This window comes from Echiichthys vipera (genome assembly GCF_963691815.1).
Source record: "Echiichthys vipera genome assembly, chromosome: 18".
NCBI lineage: Eukaryota > Metazoa > Chordata > Actinopteri > Perciformes > Trachinidae > Echiichthys > Echiichthys vipera.
Window position 1 is genome coordinate 15868535 of NC_139843.1, and position 18883 is coordinate 15887417.

Here is an 18883-nt window from a genome sequence, read left to right on the forward strand (position 1 = left end):
TGTCCAAGCATCAACTCAGGAGATCTGGCAACCACAGCTAAGCTTACATCAACAATTGTTCTGGGACAGATGTGTTGCACCTCTTAGCCAGCAGTGGAGGTAGTTACAGAGCCGCAACAGTGCTCAGTCGACGTCTGTGTGGATGGGAAAGCCTGCAGGGTGGAACGACACACAGTAGTGATGCTCGAGTCGTCCCAAAGGAGGCTCAAAAAGTGACAAAAGCAGCGCTCAGAGTAGCCAAAGTTATTAATAATGTACAGCAACATTGAGTGCAAATAGTCCTCTGTCTATTCCCCTCCCCTTTTCTGTCCCTCCCTATCTCAAACACATACCCTAGTGCTGTGGAGCTGCAGTCTGTTTCTGTCCTTCTTTCGACTGACAGTTGTGCTGCTATAATCCATAAAGTTGGCAGTTTGTGGGTCGGATCGGCCCACACACACTAGACACCGTCTAGTCTGCTTGGTCTGTGTGAATGACCAAAGAGCTGGCATTGCTTTATTGCAGTGCTGTTGCAGAATCTGAGTGAGAAGCCCTTCAATGACAGGCTAATGCTAGCTTGGTTAGCAAGGTGCTTCTCTAAGTAAAATTGACAAAATAATTGGGGGGCTAAGTTTGGCTAGCGAAATAACAGGCTGAAAACAAAATGTGTGCCGACTTCTTTGAGTGTCCTCTAGTAGGCCTACATAATGTGAACAAGAAATGTATAGGCGACCATGTTATTATTACAACAACAACAACAACAACAACAACAAAAACAAGTTCACAGTGTTTTGTCTTGTTAGATGTACACACTGCCGTGGATATGCATTGCTAACCCTATATCCTGATGGGCGTGTCCAGGCGCGTAGTTAAACCTGGGCATCTCTTGAGAATAGCCTCGGACCTCTGTGTCGTCTGATAAAAAAAACAAAACATGATGATGAAAATAGCCCCGTAGAGCATTGTAGCAGTGAAAACAGCAAAATTCTGACGTGTCCACACTGACAAGTGATAACTTCAGCCGAGTGCCTCTGCAGTTGCCGTAGTGACTGCAGATGATGAAAACAGGATGTTGTTTTTAAGAGAGATACTCATAGACTGTAAAAAAAAGGAGATACTCAGATATGTCTTACTACGCCAGGGTGGCAGGTAAGTGGCTGGTGGCGCACCGGGTCACTCGTTACACCCAAACACCGGTCGGGGGGAAAAAACGTCCGTCGGAGCAGTGATGTCTTCTTGTCTCTACAGTTTCAGGAAACCTGCAGTGGATTCAACCCGGTCCACTTGACATCTGGTCGGTGCATGACAGTGTTTCTGAGGCTGTAGACTGTTCTCATGTCTCATTCTGGCTGCTGGTGTCTGTGCTGACCTTTCCTATCCTTAACATAAACATTAACCTACTCGGTAGGCCTGTCCCGACAGGAGTCACACATGACCATTCATCTTTCCTTTCCTTCTCAAACTACGTCACAATCATCAGCCCCATTTCAAAAATTACTCGGGGGAAAAAGCCTCCGAACCCCCGTCTGAATATGACTCTAACCTCTGGGTTTCAGCCCAAAAATGTTTTCACTAGCTGGGGACGCGCCTGGGCGGGTCATCCTGGGTAGCGACTTGTTAATCACAAGGTAACAACGCTGTAAAGCATACTTCACTTCATCGTCCTGTTTACTCTAAATGGGACCTTTTTCGGGGAATATCTCTGCACACATATGTGACAGGTGCGTTGGTGCGTAATCTTAAAACAATAATAAGAACCCCCAAACACTGTCCGCTTATTGCTGAGATATGTAATCTTCTTCTTCAGTCTTTCTGATTCATAAGGCATCAGTCATAGGACTCTTAATGGGACCATAACTTACATGAACATCGTGCTGTATTAAAGAAGACGTGATTGAGACCATAAACTCATTCAGAAAAATGTCTACTGAGGTAATAAGAAGTAGCGTCTTTTTCTTATTGACTTCAATACAATCTGACTTGTTTTTGCTACCAGTGGAGTCGCCCCCTGCTGAACATGAGAAAGGATGCAGGTTTGAGGCACTTCAGCATTGGATTCACTTCTCAGGCCGGCCTGGAGTTTTGCCTCTTGGGTTTCGCTGAAGAATTTTCAATTTAACAAAGCTTTTCTGTGACATTTAAAGCAGAAATGAGGCGTTTAAGGGTTTTAACAAGACTAAAATGTGTTGCATGAGCTACCACACATTATGTATTGCTCATATATTAATACTTTCCAACCACAGAAACAGAACCTGTGGGCAAAAAAAGGGAAAAGAGTGAATATTTGCCAGGAAAAGCTATGATCATAAAGCTTAATAAGATGGGACAAAGGTTTGCTCAAAAGACTATGATGATAATATTGGTGGGGAGGCATTGAAACACATGATTTTCCTTGAAGCTACGTACATTTATGAATTATTAACAAAAGTTCTCCAAAAGTTGTATAAAATCAGAGGTTGTTATTTAAATGAGAATAAAACATACGTACAGTAAATGATAAATCGGAATACCAATTACTACAATAACATGAAAATATCCTTTCATCTTGTGACGTGAATGAGAATGTAAAATAGGGTTTGAGTATAAAGACTAACTGCAAAACCCACAATGCAACAGTAGGCCATTACAGAGACAAATAAAGGTCACTTTTCTCTGTGGGTGGGGTTTGCTGTGACCCTCCCACATCCCCTTCACATAAATCCTTTCAAAACCATACAAGAAGGATTTATGGATGTATTGTTTCTGTTGGTCTTGAGAATAGTTTCTGTTTTTTAACACTGTGATGAGGGCAGCAATAGTTTGGAAAAGACATAACAGAATTACTTAACTGTGTGAGTTCTGTTGAGGCTGGTAAGGCATATATCTTGTTGTTAGATGGAAATGTCTGATGTCACTCTAGTCAGATGTTTATGCAGCTCACAGACCCCCAAACTATATAAGTATGTTGTGAGGTCATTATGGTCATCAGGATTTGGGGTTATTAGAATGTTTTTGGTCTGCATTCAACCGCCACAGCAATAATCAAATTAGGAACACGGATCATAAATGACATATAACATAATAACATAACCAAATTTAACCATTTCCACTATGTTGTTTCTGACTTTTTCTCACGAAAAGAAGAGTCATTTTTAAGTCAGGAGCTTGTGTGTGTGTGCGTGTGTGCGTGTGTGTACGTGTGTGCGTGTGTGCGTGCGCGTGTGTATGTGTGCGTGTGTATGTATGTATGTATGTTTAGATAGATAGATAGATAGATAGATAGATAGATAGATAGATAGATAGATAGATAGATAGATAGAGAGAGAGAGATACAGTGAGAAAACAACATTGAGTAAACCCAGGCAGACTAATTACAGCAGTTATTCTAATAAAAGCTGTAGTTGGGTAAATTTCCACCGAATTGAAATAAATTGAAAGAAACCTGTTTCTCATTTTGCTGCAGACCCCCTGGACCCGCCCCTAAGGGCGCCTCAAGGTCCTCCCAAAAACCCAATTTGGGGATCCCTACCCCCCTCCTTCTGCATAACCCCACAGGGCTCTTGTCGGCCCTGCTTCTGTCCCGGACGCGGTGATGCAGGGGTTAACGTGGTGACCCATGGGGGCAGCCAGTGGGGGCTACAGGGGGAGAAGAGGAGAAAGCCGAGAAGGAGGGACTCCAACAACCACCGCGTTTCTGCAATTATTTCCAAGCTGCAGCTCGCAGACTTCGCTCCTTCCGCATTCACCTCCAACCTGCGACTCATTTGTTTTACGCATCTTTAGTAAAACGCCTTCCCGACTGGAAACTGTGTGTGTGTGTGTGTGTGTGTGTGTGTGTGTGTGTGTGTGTGTGTGTGTGTGTGTGTGTGTGTGTGTGTGTGTTTCCCTGCACTATTGTTCGATTGTTTGCAATCACGTCTTTGTTTCTGTAGTCCAGAGCGACACGTCGAAGCAGCCTGAGCTCTCTTTCTCTGGAGTGAGAACGGGAGATAAAATTCACTTTTACGCACAAACTTGTCCGGACCGTTTGTACTTGATCAAAGGCTGCGGGGTAATCTCTCACAAATGCAGTGGACTCTTTTAACGCCTATGCTAAATGTTTATAGTGCTCTTATACAATTGAACCCATGTGTGCTCGGCAGTGGCTGCGTGCTTGCTTGCGGTCGGTCATCCTAACAACATTATGCCTTTTAAAACTCGGAAGAGCAGCTAGCTGGCATTAATGTAAAAAGGTGGGTAAACTGTGACCTCCAGGCTGTAATAAGGGATTACATTTGACAAAAAAAACATCAGTTGGATTTCTAGAGAAGTGCTGATTGTTTCTATTTATGTGAACCTCGAACTATTCAGCAAATAAAAGCTGTGCACGACCATCTTCCACCACATCACGTGTATAGGTTAAACTCAGACAGAGGACTGATTACCCAAAACCTCACTTTGATAAAAACTTGTAGAGAGAGAGAGAGAGGGGCGGTTTGGCCAGAGAGATACATGTGGAATGAGTGATAGGCCTCCTTGTCCTCCTGCACCTCCATGCACAGATTCAGTCCAGCACAATCACAAACAAAACAATACTGGTCAGGGGGAAAAAAAAGGTATGTGCGTCTTGGTGCGTAAATGTGTGTGAAGCCTTCTCCTAGGATATATATTTGTTGCTGGGGATGGAAGTGGGTGTATTCCTGATGTGTAACTCATTGATGATGTCCCTTTGCCCCCTCCCCTGATTTAAAAAAAAATGAAAATGCAAGATAGCTCCCTTCTCTCCTAGACAAGACGAGAGAGGGTGCATGGGAAAGAAACGGAGAGAGAGAGAGAGAGAAAGAGAGACTCTCTCCATCAATTTTCTGTTTAATGTCAGCGCTCCAGCTCTGTTGTGGGAGAGAGAGGACGCGTCATCCAGACATAAATTTGCTATTGCACAGCCTCACGGAGACTCACATCCACAGGATCCGGAGCTTGTATTCGGGAAAACCCCTCGGTGGATAAATTCAGCAGAGAGAGCTAAAGTGAAAGGAAGCGGAGCGCTATTTAAGTCCATACATATGAAACGCGCGTTGGTTTCGGATAAAGAGCAGGATTTTTTTTCCCCTCCTTTTTCTTCGAGTTGTCAAGTTTTTGGAGGAAGAATTACTCTTTTGGGCTGTTTATTTTTCAGTTTATAACCATAAATACAATTATGTGTTATATGGAGACGTCATTGTATAGGTAGGTGATGTATTATGTATGTTGAATTATTAGTCAGTGCAATTTATCCAGCGAGGATTTTGTTTTCAACGTGTTTATATTGGCTCAGTTGTCACGGCGTTCTCACGGACTCACTCTTGCAGTCTGGCTTGGTTTTGGGATAAGGCTAAACAGCCCTGGAGAGTTTTTTTTATTAACGACATACATATTTTGGCAGGGTCTAATATGTGTCCAACAAAAAAAGAGAGTATATTTATTTTCTTAGTTATGTATTCATATGCGTATTTGGATAGGGATGATTACGCGTATGTGCTACTTTTTTCTAACAGCGAAAACTTCTGCGTAATCGTTCGTTAAGCTTCCAACAACTTTAAAATGTGTAATCGCTTCACATATTTTTGTTTTTGATCTCATGTTAACCAACAATATAGACAGCTGAAATGGGATGGATGTTTGTTTCAATCTCGACCTCTTTCTTTAACATTGAGTTTATGTAGGAAGGTTTATCAGTTTGGGGCCTCTCGGGGGGCATGTGCCAATAGAAGTGGGGCGCGCACGCACACAAACACCTACACACACACACACACACACACACACACACACACGCACACACACACACACACACACACACACACACACACACACACACACACACACACACACACACACACACACAAGGTGATTCAACCATGTAAAGTAGTTCCCTTTAGTTGATCGGCTCCACAGTTGGGTGTTATAGTTTGTCAGGCCTACTTCGTGTTATATTAAGTTACACAGTAACACTGTAGTCGCTGTTGGTCTGCCTCTCTCTCTCTTACAAACACACACACACACACACACACACACACATACACACGCACACACACCCACACACACACCTAGAGCTTCTGGTAAAGACAGTTGGCCATAAAGCCATCCATACGAGGTGACACACGTCTTTTTCAGGACCCATTCCTGATTTCTAAATTACTTTAAATATATATATATATATATATATATATATATTACAAAATTCCCATTATTACTTTTTTCCCTTGCAGTTTAACTTATAAACAACACCTGCTTAACTATGGCCTCATCGCTCAAACACACACTTATTGGGATTTTGTGGTTTTAACACTCATTGAGTAAATGTAACAGAATTAGCTAAAAAAAACAACACAGTAAATAAATAATATAATATACAGGCTAATGTAGTTTTACTGTATATGGATCTTAGAGTCATTCTGGTTCTTGACAGGATTTTCTTTTGAAAGTGTGTCGGGTGCAGGCTGTTCACTCCCAAATGTTTCTGGCTCCCATGATCAGTAACACGCTGTTGCCTTCGACGTGCAGCCTTAACTCAAAAGGAAATCGTTGTTGGGTGAGTTTTCTGTTTAGAGATGATCCAGATGTGATCTGATTATGCGTAATCCTTCACCAACAATACGGTCAAAATATGGGCATCGTTAAGCAACAGTCTTCGAGTGCAGAGGATGACGGAGTATTGAAAATGTTGTTTGGAAGTCATTTTACTGGTGCGTCACTAAAGCACATTATGGCTTACTGTTAAAATTATGAGTCAGACCTTTGTTGCAAAAAAAGAAGTATTTATTGAAATAATCAATCGTGCTGCTGGAACAGTTGAGTGATGAAATGCAGCTGACCTGTTGACCCCGTAAGTGGCTCATACACTTTTAACATTTTTGGGGAACTTTTCTAATTCAACATCACATGCTGGGTGATCTTAGTGCTGCTTGGAACAAACCAGAAAAAAAGTCTTTCATTTTGGTGAATGTGTGCGCACTTTCTGGAAGAGGAGGAGGCGTTAGGAGACAAAAGACACAAACATTAGGTGGCTCTAGGTCCGATATATTCAATCCCATTATCTGCGTGTATGCCATCGACGTTTCACGATCTGCTCAGTTCAATTCACTAGCTGTAAAGATTCAATTCTCCTCCCTGTCTGAATATAAACTACAGTGCTTACAGTTCAAACCCGCGCGGGACGGGCACGCTATGGCTGTTTATGGTCAAATGATAATTAAAGCCTCCACCTGCGTGTTTTGATGGCCCATAAATAGATGCTTTCATCTCATCCATACAGGCCTGGTGGTGGTTACAGCCGGATATATATGGCGTGTGTGACAGGTACTAATTTGGTGCCCAAGCTATTTCCCTTCATCACCATCAATATCGCCACCATCATCTTCCTCCCCTGCACCATCATCCTCTTGTGCCTTGAACAGTTTCAGGCTTTTAAAGCGATTTTTTTCCCATGCCAACCATTACACATTTCATGCCCCCATCGTGAGGCCTGAGCGGTGTCAGGGTGATCAGAAATAGCAGCATCTGTCCTGCGCACGCAGAGAAGAAAAGGTCATGTTGTTTTTGTGTCCAGTCAACTTCTGACTCCATTGCGTCTTGTTCTTCTTGTTCTTCTTTTATGGATGCCATTGTTGTTTGTTGAGGTTGATATTTACAGTGTGTTGGCCACCATAAGGGGGGGCTGACCGATATACCCACATCACCGCTGTTACACGCCCAGGGCGCACAGAGCAGCCCTGTTTTTCATTTGGCTGCGCTGCATTTCGCGTGCTTTTCTGCTCCAATATGACTCTATTGTCTCTTGACGTTGGTTGCACCACCTTAAGATAGCCGGGGCGTCTCCCTGGTGAACACCCCACCCCCCTTGGAAATTCTCATCATTAAAGGGCTATCAGAAATATTTGGTGAGAATAGGATGGTTTCCCCCCTGTATGGAGGGCCTCCCGTGGAGACAGCTCTCCATTTGGACCTCGTTTAAAATCAGCCTTGCCAATGTGTTTCCCGTTGACTGTGAATGATGCTTTTTCTTTATGTGGTCCCATTTAGACGTTCAAACGTTTATTAAATTAATGTTTGGAGGAGGGTATAGCATCCACTTTAAACGCAGTTCAAACACTTTTTTTTTAACGTGACTAAAATAGCTCAGGCTATTCGCCTGTTTTCCTCATGAGGGGAAGTTGCAGCGGAGTTCATAATGACTGCTGCACGTCAGGTTGCACAAAAGTATAAGGGTGGCGACAAAAGCGTTAGAAATCTGGGTGTAAAAGGATTATACATAAGGCTTAAATAATTTAGTAATTGAATTGATTTTTCAATTGTGACGCCACATCTTCAGAGCAGGGTGAAAATTGCTGCGGCTGGACGGCAGAGAAACGGCCAGGTTGTGTGAGTCCTTCGCCGCGGAGGAGGACTCCTGCATACCGGTCTACTGTGAGGGAAAGAGAGGGGGAGAAGAAGAAGAAGAAAAAAAAGGAAGAAGGAAGCGAAGTAGGGAAGGTGGAAAGTGTCAGTCAGGAACGCTTCATTGCTCGAGGACAATCCGCGCGCAGGACCGGTCTGTTTCAAGAGCAATCAGTCAATCCGCATTAATTATCGGCGCGCCCCCCCCCCCTCCACCGTATAGGGAAGCTCGCGCTGCCACACGGACCAGAGGAGACTGGTGTGTGTATGTGTGTGTGTGTGTGTGTGTGTGTGTGTGTGTGTGTGTTATGCTTTCTCTCTCTCTCCCTCTCTCTCTTTCACACACACACACACACACACACACACACACACACACACACACACACACACACACACACACACACACACACACGCACACACACACACACACACACACACACACACACACACACACACACACACACACGCACACGCATCCATACACGCACACCCAACCCCCACCTTTTAAGTGAAAAGGAACCAATAAAAATCAAGCTATAAAAGGATTTTCCTTGTCACTAAATAAATTAAATGCAGATTTCTGTTTTAAGTGTCGGACCCCTTTTGTGAGCTGCGGAACAGGATTCTGTATTGTCCCTCTGTCATTAGTGCTGAGGGCAACACTGTTGGGGGAGAGAACAGAGTGATTTTCAAAATAAAATAACATATATTTACGTATATAGCTTGTATTCAACTAGGCTAAATAAACATATTCTGGTACTGGTTTAAGGTGTCCTAGCAGCCGGAGTAAGGGAAAGTGATTAATTTTCCTAACTTAGTGTAATGGTTGATGCAAAATCCTGCAAAAATATAACTATATTGACCGTCAAATTCAAGGGCCTTCCAGGACCAATTCCCTTAAATTCAAGGACCTCATCACTGCATAGTTTGAGACACGGATCCAGGTTAATTACTGTTACAGAGGCTGCAATTTTTTTATTTATGTTTAAGAAACAATGACACAACTGCGGGACAGACACGTGCATAAAGCGGAAGGGAGCCTATTCACTGATGTCAAGTTAAAACAAAAAACAAAAATCAAAGATCTTCTATTCTTGCACAACACACTGTATATCAATTCAAGCACTTTCAATGACTTATGTCTATTTTTGAAAACGTTCAAGGCCTTGAGCACCCCCAGGGCAAATTCACAAACTTTCAAGGATATCAAAGACCCGTGGGAACAATGACAAATGCCTTTGTTGCACTGGTTTTCGTCACCATGGCCTCTGCATTATGACTTTGTAATATCACTGCAAACTTGTTGGTGATGACAAAGTAAAGGTCATGTTGGGATCCAACCTGCCTGCTGACTGTCTGCAGCCCACATGTGAGACATAGCCCATATTATAGAACAATAATTATGAGTTTTTTCTTATTGAGGACGCACAAATACAGCTCATGCGTTACGTTTTGATGGACGAGGAGCTTATGAGTTTCGCAACTCCACAAAAGGTTGATTTTTTCCCGTCAGCTTAATGGACGCTAATGCACAGATGATCATTCACGGTTGTCTTTCTGGCTGCAGTGCACATTTGGACTATTACAATATCGACTGTGGACGTCTGCAGAATATACCTAGATCTGAGCTTTTTGTACGGACTACCGTGTGTGTGTGTGTGTGTGTGTGTGTGTGTGTGTGTGTGTGTGTGTGTGTGTGTGTGTGTGTGTGTGTGTGGACACGTGGTGGCTGAAGCCCATTGGAGAGCGCAGGGCTTTGGAATGCAGGCTGCTATGTAAATAGGAAAAGAGGGTAACGATTATCTAATTACAGACGCGATAAATCTGCTCGCTTTGGCGTTATTTGATTTGAATTATATATATATCAATTATATACATATATAATTAATTCTACTGTATAGATGAAAGCTTCGTTTTATTCCATGCACACAATGTATGAGCTATCTATGGGGCTGCAGTCAGAGCGGCTTGGGTTTCCTTTGTCCGGTGTGTTTTGTTGTGGAGGGGGGGCTGACCAAAGCAAGGGAGCGAGTCTCTGTTTTAATGTAAAGGGACGTCAGTTGGCACAATCTTCATATACTTAATGAGGTGCATGTTCACTGTTGTCAGCTCTGGAAAAGTTCAGCTAAAAGGCAGGCAGACTTTAAGGTTATGCTTTGATGCAGCCACATGACTGAATATTTGAATATTTGCTGCGTTGTTGGCTTGAAGAAAGGCTCACCGATAAATGACACCAGCATACAGTGGTGGAACCAATGTAATAAGAACTACTTTGAAGCAAATGTTGTAAACTCCTTTATATTCATTTCAGAATTGGTGCATTTACACATTCTTATCATTTATACAAAAATAAATCAGCTCATAAATTCAGATATATTGTTGCGGATTAAAGTGCCCAGCAGTATACAAAGTACTTGAAATAAACTCCACCTTTACCAGCCACAGCATTGCAAAGTGATGAACACATTAATCAATCATGATTATACCCCAGTTATATAATATATTCTATTCTGAAATTTGGCATTCTGCTATGAGCACTAATTGTTGGTACTATTAGTACATTTTGAGGGTGTTTGTACAGTTTTAAATGCAGGACTTTTACGTGTAACAGAGTGTTTCTACACTGTAGTATCCCTACTTTGACTTGGCTATACACAAGTACATATAATACATTAAACACACTCAATTACAATTTAGTAGAACTTTGACATCAATTGGATTTGAGTAGTTTTAATTTCTGTTTTGTATCTCGTATTTTTCTGTAACTCTAAGCAAATGTTTTCTCACATTTATACATATTTCATACTTTTACAATTTATTTATTTTCTATATTTTATTATTTATTTGTCATGTTTATTTTACAAATGTATCTAGACTGAAGTTAAAAAAAATAATGATGACCCCTATAACCTCTACTATTCCCGTTTTCAGAAACATTTAATGACCTAATTTATTGTTATAACCGACCTACCGTTTAAGCCGCTGCGTAAAAGCGGAAATGTCCACTTAATTATTGAACAGTTGGCAACACAAAGTTTCGGTCAACATTTAGGCGCAGCGGCACAATAATAAGAGGCGAGTCCTGGGCTCCAGTATGTCACTGTTTTAACATTTAGATGAGAAAATGTGGATTGTTTTTAAACAGACCTATCGCTTCGTCCCACGTCTCCTTTGTCGACAAAACTTTTCTCTCTTTGTAACAAAAAAAAAGAAAGAAAAAGTAGCTCCTCGGAGCAGCTGTTTTCCTGTTCTCGTTGCCGTTCTCGCCTCCATTTTCTAAACACAAAGTTGTTATTGCACCATTCCGCGAATCTACCCTTTACATTTAATACAACGTGTAATTTCCCCCCTTTTACCGTATTCCCTTTGATTTAGTCACTCTTGACTCTCCTTTTGCTCTGGGGCCAACGGGGTTCGCCGTGGGGGGCGCCTTGAAACCGCCCCTCCTTATCTCCTTTCATCGTTCAGCGCGGGGCCGCCTTGAAACCGCAGGGGCAGTAATTGCTTTTTTCAGGCAGCCCAGTGCGGACTGGCCAGCAGCCAATCAGAGCCTTGTTTACACTCGGTGATTGACAGAGTTCTGGCAGCGTGCCAGCCAATCAGGAGCCTCGTAGGGGCCGAAGCCTCGAGTTTTTAACCCTTTGCCTCCACTATAAACAAACCTGGACGTGAATATTAGCCTATAGCAGCTCATATATTTCGACATGGAAACACACAAGCCCATATCCTTCCATTTTTAATTGGCTAAATTAGTGAACCGTGCGCGAGGCTAACCCCGGGGACAGTAATGCTTTCAAATTACGCAGTGATTCAATTTCCCCGTGTGTTTGTGTGTGTGTGTGTGTGAGTGAGAGAGAGACAGAGACATATACAGGTAAACAGGCATAAAATAAACGGAAATAAAGCATCTCCATCGACCATTTCTACTGTTTCTATAAATGACTGATCCCTTTATGTATGTGTGGCATATTGATGGATTAAAGGGAGCTGATGTACAGAAGAAATGTTCATGGTCACAGCATAAAGCCAGGCTTTAGGTCGAGACAGAGCATTAGACAGGATAAAATGTTCCTTTTACTCCCAGTATCCCAGTGGACACATTTTCTATCAAAGTTACACTTAACTTTACGCCTGTCAATTAAGAGGTCCCATACTTCTCTCATCTGTGTGCAAAAAAAAAGTATTTCATTGCGAGCCTACATGTTCAATAAATCACACACGGATTCTGCAAATGAGGATTTATTTAGCAAAACACATGCAGTGGGGGGCGAGGATGAAAAAAAAGAAAGAAAGAAAGCGTATTTCCCTAAAGGAGCATCAATAAAACTATCACATCATCGCTGTCACGCAGCAAAATAACGATACACTCGGAGGACGCGCAGCATTTGAACTGAACTGCAGTGGGATCACACAGAATGGGCTAGATGCTGTTTGCTCTCCGCCGGTGTGATCAGAAAGCGCAGGCAGCGCCGCACGGCTCCGGTTCCTCTCCTCTCTGCAGCGCACTGAAACAGCGCCGAGCTGTGCCGCCTGTCTCCTCGCATTTGCTTGTGCACGCAGTGCGCCGAAGGGCTGCAAATCAAACGCCCGCCGTTTCGCTCCGGCGGTGCCTCCATTGGCTCGGAGCGGCAGCCAATAGCGGCGTGTGTTTACCGTCGGGGGTGGGGGGGGGGGGGGGGGGGGGGGGGGTAGGAAAAGGGTAGGGTGGGGCGGGGGAGGGGGTGCACCTCACGGGCACGCTTTCACATTGTCGTTCTCAAACCAATAGGCCTGCGCGTCCACCCCCTCCCCTCCTCCTCCCCGCACACACACACACACACCCCTCCATCCTCCTTCTCCCCCCCCTCCTCCTCCCTCCTCCTCCCCCCGGCGTGTCTGAGTCTCCGGCTGCATGAACGAGCCCCGATTCACTACAAGCCTGAACTTCTACGATGCGTCTCTCCCATACCTCAACTGACTGCACAGCACAGTCTGCAGCAGCATAGGATGTAATCAATCCCACATGTTTCGTCTCTGCGACTCGGGGATTTTCACTTTGAATATTTTTCTACTTTTTCTTTCATTTTAACCGACTCGCCACGCAATGGATATAACTTATCAGTAAGTAGCAAATTATTTTATAGCAGTGTCTTTTTTATATTTCTTTGTACTGGATGTAAATTTCAGTTCAAGTGCTACATGCAAGAAGAGGGTGATCTAAATTTACAGTTTGATTTAAATGGACACCTATTTGTCCAAAAATACTCGCTGTTATTCGCTGTCATAGCTTTTAGAGGAGTAAACTGAAATGTAAGCTGATGGAACCTGCTACACCTTAAAAATAAAATGTAAAGGCATCTTTCATTCTGTAATTATAACATTTGCATTAAAGCAACATTACACACGATTTTTCTTTGAAGGGCTGATTTTCAGATAGACGTTTTCTCTCTTGTCCAGTCTGAAGCTGTGGGCGATATTTGTGTGTGTGTGTGTGTGTGTGTGTGTGTGCGTGTGTCACTTTTTTGATTTGACCTCTCTTCACAGCCAAACTACTTGTGTGTTTCAGATTCATTCAGAGGACAATTCAAAAGCACTCGCTTTTCAGCGCGCCTCCTCACGCCTGTAGTTTTATAGATTCTAAATTGTAGATTATTCTTTGTTAGTTTCCTATTGTGCGAGTATGCGTGTGTGTGTGTTTGAGAGGGAGGGAGACAGGGCAGTTTATTGCAAACTGCAGTGCTCCCTGCACACCCTCCCCCCCGCTCTCTCTCTCTCTCCCTCGGTAGGAAGGCTGTGCAGACGCCGGGCTGTCTTCGGCTCGGCCGGGCTTGTCTCTCCTGTTTAGCCGGCCTCTGAATATCCGGATTTAGTGTCTCGGTTATGCTGTGTGACTTTACTTTATTGCAAAATTGTTGAAGGCAATGAGTTGGCCTCTGAACCAAAACCACTTCAAAAGTGAATGCATATTAATTCCCTTTTATCTTTTGTCCAAAGGTCCACACATTTATGATTTAATAGATTTCTGTTCAAATGGCACAGCACGCGTGTTTTGGGGAGTTTGAAACGTGGATTGCACGAGATCTGAAAGGCACAGTTCGTTGCAGATTTTGCTGACTTTTGTGCTGAGTTCATGTAATGTCGTTTTTCTTGGTCACTTTTGTAGGGGGGGGGGGGGGTCATTTTCGTCTAACGATAGTTTGACCCTTTGCAGGATTAGGGCAGTGGAGGTGTGTGAGTGTGTGCGCGCGTGTGTTTCGGAGGTGTGTGCGTAATTGGGAATTGTCCATGTTTTCTCCGTTTGTGTGTGTTTGGAAAGGTGTGTGTAGGGTTTGGGGGAGTCTGGGTGAAGTGGAAGGAAGTCCGAATGCCTTCCACGTACACACACACACACACACACACACACACACACACACACACACACACACACACACACACACACACACACACACACACACACACACACACACACACACTCAAAGCTACAGTAGATCCAAATGATAATTTCCCCCCAAACTGTTACGCGCGATCTGCTTACGTCGTTCTGTTTGCGTGGCGAGCGATAACATGGGATTTAGATCCAGGTTGTTAAATGTAGCCAGAGTGGCTCTCTGTTGACGTGGAATGTAAACACCGAGGACGTGTGTTTACGGCCTGAAAATTTAAAAATGTATAGACAAATGTCAGACGAGAGTGGTTTATGATTGATGTCCCGTAGAGAAGGGCCATTGTTTCTCACAGCCTAGGGGACAGGAGAGAGTCCATTTTGCCTTCCCAGCGCTTGCAGTAGCCTGCGTTTCTCTCCCCTTTTTCACCCTCATTTTCTCTCCTGCTGTCCACTCCATGCAGTTAAAAACGACAACGTTGTGCTCACGAGCAAAAGGGAAATTAAACGATTTATATGTGTTTGAAGTTTAGGGCAAATACTCTTATGGGAAGCATTTGGATACTGGGTATTTTATGCTTGAGAGTGTTTGGACGCACACACGCAGTCTGTCAGAGCTGCTGAACTTTGGAGATTTTTTTTCTCCCCCTCCTCACACACAATTCCTGAAAGTTGGGAGTCCTTGAGCAGCTTGTGTGTGAGAGAGGATAGTGTGTGTGTGTGTGTGTGTGTGTGTGTGTGTGTGTGTGTGTGTGTGTGTCTGTGTCTGTGTGTGTGCGCGTGTGTGTGTGCGTAAAGGAGACTTGAATATCCGAGATCATGCAGCCTATATATTCCTATGCACTTCATAAGCCCTAAGTCTACCAGAGCATTTGATATTTTCTTTGTTCCTTTATCGTTGGTTCCTGGGAGGTGCTATCAGCATCTACAGAGCGCTAGATGGACGTGCCATGCATTGAGAGGCCCAAATAGATGGACTGCTGAAGTGTGTTTGGTGAGTGCAGGCACCCAGCTTCTCCCCTATCCGAGCGTCACATGGAGCCCTATTTAAGTAAATGACCTAGGCTATAAGGCATACATATAAAGTCGATGATTTCCTAGTCTATTTCACTGTTTATTGTGTCGCTCTTTTCGCTCTGGAGCATAAAGGTGATTTGATTTGTACGTGTGATTACAGTGTAACCTATATATATTGTATATGGAGCAAGAGATGCATGGTGTTCGCTACTGCCAGGAGGCAAGGGCCACTGCTGTTGACCCCTAGGAGTTGACAGAAATAGCTGTTTCATCGCCGTCTTCATTAGTTAGCAACGCCATAAATAAGAATCCTGGTTATTATATATACATTATATTAAAGGTGAAACAAGTTTGGTTAATGCGTAGGAAAAAAAAGGCGATCAGGAAGTCAGGATTTGTAAAAAAACAAACAAAAAAGGCCATACACTAAAACACCATTAATCTAATGCAGAAACGTGTGGCTACCGGATCTTATATAAATCTCATGTTTTATTGCCTTTTTTTTTTTAAATCGTAGAATATCCCGTCCTCCTCTTAAGTGACACAGCCACATGTTTGTACAGTGGATCAGGTTTTATGACAACTGAATGAGAAAAGAAATCAAACTTCATTTACATAAACAACAACCATTAATCAAAGCAGAAACCATCTCTTTCTGTTTTTTTGGGGGGTACTTTGGGGACTCTGATGTTGGGGAATAGATAATTTAGGGTTTGTGCATTTTGGCTCAGAAGTATTGTGCAAATGTTTTTATTTTATTTTTATTATTTCATATTTTAGTGCAAGAGCCCCCGAGGTCCAGCTTGTTTATGAGCAGCCCTTGTTCAGTCTAAAGACTTAACAACTCGTCCTTCGTCGAGATGCTCTTTTTTATTTTAGAAAAAATGTTTTTACCGCTGTGAACTCTTGTACTGTATATGCACCATTTGTTTGTACCTGAGCCAAATCTCCCCCTTTCCTTTCAATTCTTTTCGCTGATAAAGAAAGCTCCCGTGTGCGTTATTTGCATCGTGTTTGGTCACAGGAGGAGGAGGAGGAGGAGGGGGCTAAGTCGCCTCTGTTGGGGCCAACGATGAGGTGCAGGGTAAATCCACATAGTTCAATCCACCTTTTATTAAGGACAGTCCTCCCTCATCTACTTGAGCTTTAAAAAAAATGAACAAAGCAACCGCAGAGGACGGTTACCAAACTAGTGTGAATAATGTGCGAAACGTTTTTTATTGTTTTTTGTTTGTGAAATTTGAATTGGTTTTGTAAAAACGCTGGTTGTTTGTCTAAACATGGAGAGCGACTGTCTCTCAGCTCAGCCCTTTTTTGCTTCAGCACTAACATCCCCGGTTGGCTCATTATTGTCAGCGCTTTGACGCGTCTCCTGCTTTCTCTTTTGTAGGACATGACGGGGACTCAGTTTCTACCCTGCAAAGCCCAAACTCCGCTCAATGCGAGGGGAGCCCGAAGTTCATAAAAGGGATTATTTGCATCTGGGTGCCTGAGACCTTTCGGTGCCTCCGGATTTTACTTTGGGATTTGGGATTTATCGGTTCTCGTCGGGGATGGAAAGCCGAGATTTCGCTCCTCCGCACCACCTTCTGACGGAGCGGAGCGCGTTGGTTCACAGCGCCGCGTCTCGGATGGCGCCAGGCGGCCACGGCTCCGTGCAGCACCCCGCTCACTTCCAGCCTGGGAAATACTACTCATCCCACCTCTCCATGGGTCCGCACTCAGGTCAGTTTTGAATGCAGCTCGTTTCTTGTGCATAAATGACAAGCGTGGGTTAAAAAATATATATATATACAATACTCTCTTTTGTCTGAAGCATATGCTCTCCATATCCCAAACTTGGGAAACCTATAAGCTGTTTGGGACGAACTAGAATTTACTGTGCAAGGAAATTGCTCCGAATTTAGCAAAAATGTGCAGCAATCTTAGAGTTTGATGTTTTACTTTTATTATTTAATCAACTGTCCCTCACATGCATGCCTTCTGTCTGTCATATAGCCTAGAAATAAACTGGATTTATCAATTTCGTGTGTCAGCCTCGCGATATTTCCCCCCCTTTGAAGAAACTTGGCCAATTAGATTAACTTTAAATTTACAGTTTACCTCCCTTATTTTTGTTTTAGGTGACATCATTTTAGAAATATTCTCGGATTATTCATTTTGATCACACAGGGATTATTAGGCGTTTCCAGTAACATAATCTTGTCATAGATTTATATGGTTTCATCAATTAGTAAAGTACTAAGCATTGCCATTTGAAGTAATTAATTAGAATTGGGTAATTCCACTGCTTATATTTCCCATTAAACAATAAATTAAAGCTATTAGCTGCAACGTTTCCTCCTTCACGTGTGGTTGTGTGGCTCCAGGAGCATGGTTGGGTCGGTGCTGGTGGGTTCCGAGTATATATGCTGGTTTTGTACTGGTCACGAACTGGGGGTCGCGGTGGTGGGTGGGGGTGGGGTGGCTGGAGGGCTAATAGAGGTGCGGGTAATACCAGAAAATCCGGTTTCTATATTGAGCGGGGACGTGACGGGGCGCGAATGGGTTGACAGTGCATGCATTAGATTTAACAAGTAGCTTTGGTATCCTGTCTCAATAGGGGAGTGTGTGTGTGTGTGTGTGTGTGTGTGTGTGTGTGTGTGTGTGTGTGTGTGTGTGTGTGTGTGTGTGTGTGTGTGTGTGTGTGTGTGTGTGCACAGAGAGAGAGGGGGAGAAAGAAAGAAGGAAAACCTCTGCTCGAAATACACAGTGTCTATAAACTGGAGTAACTGGACGAATGTGAACGTGCCCGATGATAAATCTCATTAATTATCATTTGGCAGTGCAGCGGCTTCTTTAAGTAGACGTTGAGATGATTTCATCTGTGGCGCGATAGCATCCACACATCCTCTGTCTCCACACATTTGCATATTCATTAGTTTTACACAACAGCAAAAAAAAAAACACAACAACAAAAAAACAACAACAGCAAGAAAAAAACGCGCAGACGTCCAGTTCAGAATTTTAACTTCAATTTAAAAAATACAAATTACATAATTTCCACATTTGCGGTCAAACACATTCAACTCAGCGCAGTTTGCAGAAATGTAAACTGAACCAGTTTGACACTCTGGTGTGCCTCCTGGTTCTGGTCTTGGCTGCTTCCCATAATTA

At 43.3% G+C, this 18883-nt stretch overlaps 1 protein-coding gene across 3 annotated transcripts in view; it reads left to right on the top strand.

Annotated features, from left to right (window-relative positions):
* Positions 1–5136: 5136 nt before the first annotated feature.
* bahcc1b (BAH domain and coiled-coil containing 1b) overlaps positions 5137–18883 on the top strand; it is a 72510-nt gene continuing 58763 nt past the window's right edge. The window contains exons 1-3 of one of the 3 annotated variants that reach the window (XM_083932292.1): positions 5137–5167; positions 15623–15704; positions 17118–17452. In XM_083932292.1, the coding sequence (XP_083788418.1) occupies positions 17281–17452 (172 nt within the window). In that variant the 5' untranslated portion in view covers positions 5137–5167; positions 15623–15704; positions 17118–17280. Of the gene's footprint in view, positions 5168–13278; positions 13450–15614; positions 15705–17117; positions 17453–18883 lie in introns of those variants that run through there. The other 2 variants (XM_083932291.1, XM_083932293.1) reach the window with 2 other exon arrangements.